Below are 6,280 nucleotides of genomic sequence, written 5' to 3' on the forward strand. Positions count from 1 at the left end.
CCTCCTCCTGAGGAGCTGTGGTCACCTGCACAGCTGTCAGAGTGCCACGGGTACAGTGACCTCATGTTCTAATCCACACAGACACCCACCTGCACGTCCCCGTACTAAAGGAGATGATGGTCTTCAGCAAACTGGACCCAAACTTGTCAGTCAGAAACCATGGGCTTATCAATCTGTGGAAGAGTTGTGCTTTAGATACCTTTTGGAAAATCCTAGGCACATGGGATTCAAGCCAAGATGTCTCAAGGCCTGGCAGTGCCAATCTCAGGTGATAATATTGCTGCTGAGAGCCACTGTAGCCACCCTGTCACCTTCCAGGGTTGGTGCTTACCACGAACGTGTCTTTAGAAGAGACATTGCTTATTTCTTGGGCCTGAGGCTGTCCTATGCTTGACAGGGCAGGCCAGGACCCTGGAGTTGATGCTGTTGGGTGGGGTGTGGGGAAAGTGGAGACAAAGAATCCCACACACATGCCAGGGACCATGGCCTGGTGTCCAAAACTAGATCTCCCCCTACTTCCAGCCCCCACCTCTCCCAATGGTCACCAGTGCCCAGCCCCTGGCACTGCACCAGCTCTGCTTTGCCACCTGAGTGCATGTTGGGCAGCAGGAAAATCCACTTCCCAACGACAGGCTGTGACCTGACTCTTATCTGTTCCCTGGTGGTGGAGGGACCCTGGAACCCATGGTCACGAGGCAGGGAGCCCGGCAGGCTTTCCCAGCTCTGCCCAGTACGTGGCTACCAACAACAGGGACAGTCCCTCCAGTCCCCTGGACACAGGGACTGCGTCACGGCCACCACCCCAAAAGGCCTTCTTCCTCACGTCGGTGCTGGGCAGAGGGGTGGCAGTGGATGTGGCCCCATGCTTATGTCAGGATGAAGACATGGCAGCCCCAAAGCAATTGCGGTCCTGAGCAGCCTGGCCTCCACCTCCCACCAGGGTGGCAGCGCAGGACACTGACCACCCCCATGTTAGGTCCCTGTGCAGAAGAGCAGCCCCTGAGATGCTCTGGCTCTGCACCTTCTGCCCATGTCGCTTCTCTGCCAAGCGACAGCCTCCCCTCCTTGCGTGCTTATGTACCCTTGGTCCCTTGGTTTTAGTGAATTCTAGGGTTATAGTTAATGTCAGAAAGGGTTATGAGTTCCTAGGCCTATGGACCCTCATGGTTAGTGTCCCCTAGGGTTAGAACCATGTTGGCTTAATGACCCTTAGGTTTATTGGCCCGTCTGGTTATATACTTCTGTTGTTATGGTCCCCTTGGGTTCGCCTCCTCCTAGGGAAAGTACCTCCAGGTGTTATGGGCCCCTAGTTATTGATGCAAACCTTAGGGTTATGGCCCTCTAGGTTATGGGTCCCTCTGGTTAGCAGTCCCTTGGTTTATAATGCTACAAGGGTTATGGGACCCTAGACTTAGGGACCCTGGCTCCTTTGAGCCTCCTGGGGTCTGTGGGCACCTGGAGGCCTCTGAGATGCACAGGAAGGCACTTGGAGGTCCTTGATTCAAAACGAAAAGCCCTTGGTGGTCCATGGGGCACACAGAAATGCGGTTGGAGGTACCTGGGCAGCACATGGAAAGGCATCTGTGGGCCTCTGTGGCAAACAAAAAGGAAATCAGAGGCCTCTGGATCAAACAGGAGTGCACACGGTGGGCCAGAGACAACTACTCCAAAGCCTCAGGGGACACAGAAAGGTACTTGGAAGCCCCTGAGTTGAACAGAAAGGCACTTGGATACTCCTATGATGCATATGAAGGCACATGGAGGACCCTGGGTCAAACAGAAAGCCATTCAGATACCCCTAGGTGGAAGACCAAAGCACTTCAGTGTCCTTGGAGCCCACTGAAAGGCACTTGGAAGCCCTCTGGTAGCACAGAAAGCCCTTTGAATGACACTGATTTGAACACAAAAGCACTTGGAGGCCCCTGGGACAATTAGAGAGGCACAAATGGGCCCCGAGAGTCAGCCGGAAAGGCACTCAGAGACCCATGGGATACACTGAAATGCACTCAGAAGCCTTTGTTATGTAGAGAAAGGCACTTGCAGACCCTGGGGTTCATGAAAAGGCAATCAGAGGAGCATAAGATATGCAGGAAAAAACATCCAGGGCCCTTGGGTTGAACAGAAGCACGCTTGGAGGCTGGTATGAAAAGCAAAGGCACCTGGAGGCTCCAGTCTCGCTAACCCTGAGGGCCCATAACCCTAAAGAGTTCTAACAGAAGCAGTCACTAAACTTCAGGGCCCATAGTTCCACTGACTCATTACCCTAGGGGTTGCTAACCCAAGGGTATGGTAACCCTAGGGGACCATAAGCCTGGTGGACCATAACGATAACCCCATCCCTAGAGGGGTTCAAGGCCAGGCTGTACGGGGCTTGGAGCAACCTGGTCTGGTGGGAGGTGTCCCTGCCCAGGGCAGGGGGGTTGGAACTGGATGATCTTTAAGGTCCCTTCCAACTCTAACCATTCTATGATTCTATGAAGCTTTACACCTGTGAGCGCCCTTCACACTGCGTAATTTTCTCACACAGGCTTGTTAGAGTGAGGAATGCTAAAAAGTTTACTGTTACATATAACTCCCCTTTCGGTCATCAGATGCCTAAATTGTCTTTTTTTTTGGTTTTGCTAGGCCTAGAATTTCAATGAGAGCATTATGCAACGAGGCTTCTTTTGTTTCTCATTTTTAAGACCGATTAAGTTAAGTTAATTTGCCTCAAGTAACCCACAAATTCCACCTTTCAGTCCTTGTGGTCCGTAATATTTTGGGCAGTTTCTGGCTATTTTTTTCATTAGTCCCCAAAGCTTAAGGTGTCTCTTTTAATTTCTTCCCACCAACCGTTCCCACAGCATAAGTAAAACTACACTGCAAATCTTGTGTCAGCTTCAATGCCCTCTGGTGCTTTTCTTGTGAAATCAACTGCACAAGCAGTCAGGATGATTGACCTTTGTAGTTACGTATAGCATGCAAAATTTATAACATGCATGAAATAATTTAGAAAATTGGTAGGATTTCATAATGTTTTGAGGATGATTTTTCAAACATTTTCACGTGATTGTAAATTACAGTGGTCACGTCGTAAATACCCTACAGTGTCCCCAGTGGCCTCCAATTGTCACTCCAAAAGGAGGGGCACTTCTCTGGTAGCTCCAGTGCCAGCTCTGCTGACCAAAAGCTTTACTCTGGGGCATTTAATGTGTCACAAGGATATCACTAGTGGTTTCTCTGTATGCACCAGAGTTGGTCTCCTCAACTACCTGTCATGAATCCCGATTTAGATGACCTCTCGTAGTGTTAAATTGTTGTAAAGTAACAATAAAAATGTGGTTTTGAGCTACGTTTTCCTCAGAAAAGGCAAATACACTTTTTCTACTTTATGTCAAGACATTAGTTTCACAAGCCCCAAGTGAAGAGTAAGAAAAACAGAATGACATTTATTCTGAACGAGTGAATTCAAAAAATTGACCAGGCAAACCAAGACAAAGATCTACAAGGAAGGAAACGCGGAAATAATTTGTAAATTTAAAATTATGTATTAGCCTTTGAATGTTCATGTGTATTTGTGTCTGCGCATTAACAAGAAGAAAAGGGCAATTCAGATAGTAATTATAATAGTAATGAAAAGTGAATCAAATGGTGTGCAATGAAAGAAGGGTAGAAGAAAAAGAAGAAAAAGAAGAAAGTAAAACATTGGATAATCCAGGAGTCATTTCAGTTTACAGTAATAACGGCCTTGAATTATTTTTTTATGAAAAAGCAGTAACAACTGTTGCTGTTACTCACACTCATGCTGATAACCTGTTCTGTGGTGAGAATACAACAAAGAGCCCGAGTATCAACAACAGTCAGCCTTGAAGTGTTCCCAGCTTACAAAGAACGCAGACAATGGCGTCTGATGACAATTTTTTCCAAGGCCTTCTTGAATGCCTTGTTCCTCAGGCTGTAGATTACCGGGTTCAGGAGGGGTGTGACCACTGTGTAGAGCACAGATACGACCTTATTGAGCTCTGAGGACAGGTTGTAGGTGGGACGGACATACATGGAAATCATTGTACCGTAGTAGATAGTCACTACCATGAGGTGTGAGCTACAGGTGGAGAAGGTAATTCTTTTTCCAGAAGCAGAGGGTATGTTCAGGATACTGAGAATTATAAGTATGTATGAGACAAGAGTCAATAGAAAGCAGCTGGAAAGGACCAGGAGAGAGAGGATGAAGATGACAGCTTCTGTGACAGTGGTGTCTGAGCATGAGAGCCTCAACAGTGGAGAGATATCACAGAAGAAGTGATCAATGAGATTGTAACTGCAGAAACTCAATCTGGAGACCATCAGGCAGGGCAGAAAACCAGTGAAAACACCAGTGACCCAGGAGCCCACAGCCAAACGGGCGTAAGACTCGGCAGTCATGGCCACACTATAGTGGAGGGGTTCACAGATCGCAAGGAATCGGTCATACGCCATCGCTGACAAGAGGTAGCACTCAGTGGCTCCCAGGGAAACGAAGCAGTAAAGCTGTGCCATGCACCCTGGGAAGGAGATGGTCTTCCTCTGTGCCAGTAGGTTGGCCAGCATCTTGGGTACAATTGTGGTGGTGTAACAGACCTCTAGGAAAGAGAGGTTCTTGAGAAATTTGTACATGGGTGAATGAAGTTGTGGTTCCAGTGTCACCACTGAAATAATAATCATGTTTCCTAGGATGGTGAGAATATAAATAACCAAAAACACCGTGAAAAGCAGGATCTGGCAGTGTGGGTTGCTACTGAAGCCCAGTAGCCTGAATTCCAGTACTGCTGTAACATTCGTCATCTCTTGGAAAGAGCTAGGATTTGTCTGCTAAGAAAATAACCAGTATCAGAATATGTTAACTTTCAGTGGTGAAAGCACTATCTGTGAAGATTATGGCTCTCACATAAACCTTTGGGAACAGCAGCAAAGTCACTCCCCATCTGTCCTTCTTTTCTCCTTTCCTCCCTCTCTTTCCCCCCATTCCTTTCCTCCCTCCCTCCCTCCCTCCCTCCCTCCCTTCTTTCTTCCCTCCATCCCTCCCTCCCTTCTTCCCTCTGTTCCTCCCTCTTTCCCTTCTTCCCTCCCTGCCATCCTGCTTTCTCTCCCTCCTGAAACACAAGTTTTAACATGTATTTCATGAAACTCATATAAACAATTATGGAATGAACTGCAAATAGTCCAATAGACAGCCACTCTCCACACTCGCACACCAGGATATGTATAAGAGAGTATATAAATATATAAAGATATCACTTACACTAATCCATAGTAAAAATGTATACATAAACTTACACATATATAGCACATGAACTCAGACATACACCCCCCCCAAAGATCTGATTTTCATTGAAAGAAATATAAAAACTTATATGCATAATAAATGGCGATTATTGCATTAAAAGTTCCACTCATTAATGTACAAGTGTTTTTTTAATGAAAACGTAATACTCATTTGCATGGTCCTGAACATACACATACAAGGACACATGTTGGACTAGGCAATCTTAAAGGTCCCTTCCAACCTAGACAATCCTATGATTCTATGATTCTGTATAAGAAGTCTCTCAAAATGCTCTGTCATGGAGGAGTACGAACTTAAACACTGATTCACGAGCGATCTTCTAATTTCTTGATAAATACTGTGAGTAAAAATATAATTTCTACCCCAAGAATGGAAACCATAGAGACTCATCTGCTACTAGAAATTGAAAATTCATATGAAAAAACTCCATTTCCCACAGCTGATGCGCACAGCAGTGGTATCCGGTTACTTACATATGAACTAATACGCATAATATTGAGTATGTGTCCCATTTTTACAGCCCAGTTTTCCAAGCTGTGAACCCATGAGGCAGTGCTAGGTTTCAACCTGCGTACCAGGTCCGTGTCTCAGACTAGACACTTCAGTAACTTACGTTTTTCAGGCTGAGGCACAATTAATGACAGTATCAGAAAAATAGTTACCTGGTGAATTTAATCATCCTTTACTCCAGTTTGAGTCCTATTACTAACCTATTACAGTGACTACAAGATCATACTGGATAGAAACCCTTTTAGACTGAACTGCCTCCTGGTCAGGCTTGACTTTCATAAAGACAGACACAGATAAAGCCCGACCTGTACCAAGCATTGATTTAAATCCCTGTTGAGGATCTCTGGGGAGTAATCCCACGGGTGGAGACACACCGTGGGGCACCCTAGCAACAATGAACTCACGACACATCTGCAAGGCAGAGCTTCTTCATAAGAGAAGAAACACTCTGGGGAAACTGCATCCAAA

At 46.2% G+C, this 6,280-nt stretch overlaps 1 protein-coding gene across 1 annotated transcript; it reads right to left on the minus strand.

Annotated features, from left to right (window-relative positions):
• Positions 1 to 3,861: 3,861 nt before the first annotated feature.
• OR11L1 (olfactory receptor family 11 subfamily L member 1) lies at positions 3,862 to 4,800 on the minus strand. The gene has a single exon (XM_074156236.1). The coding sequence runs from the start codon at positions 4,798 to 4,800 to the stop codon at positions 3,862 to 3,864; it is 939 nt and encodes a 312-aa protein (XP_074012337.1).
• Between the last annotated feature and the right edge of the window lie 1,480 nt (positions 4,801 to 6,280).

Source organism: Numenius arquata, chromosome 11 (assembly GCF_964106895.1).
Source record: "Numenius arquata chromosome 11, bNumArq3.hap1.1, whole genome shotgun sequence".
NCBI lineage: Eukaryota > Metazoa > Chordata > Aves > Charadriiformes > Scolopacidae > Numenius > Numenius arquata.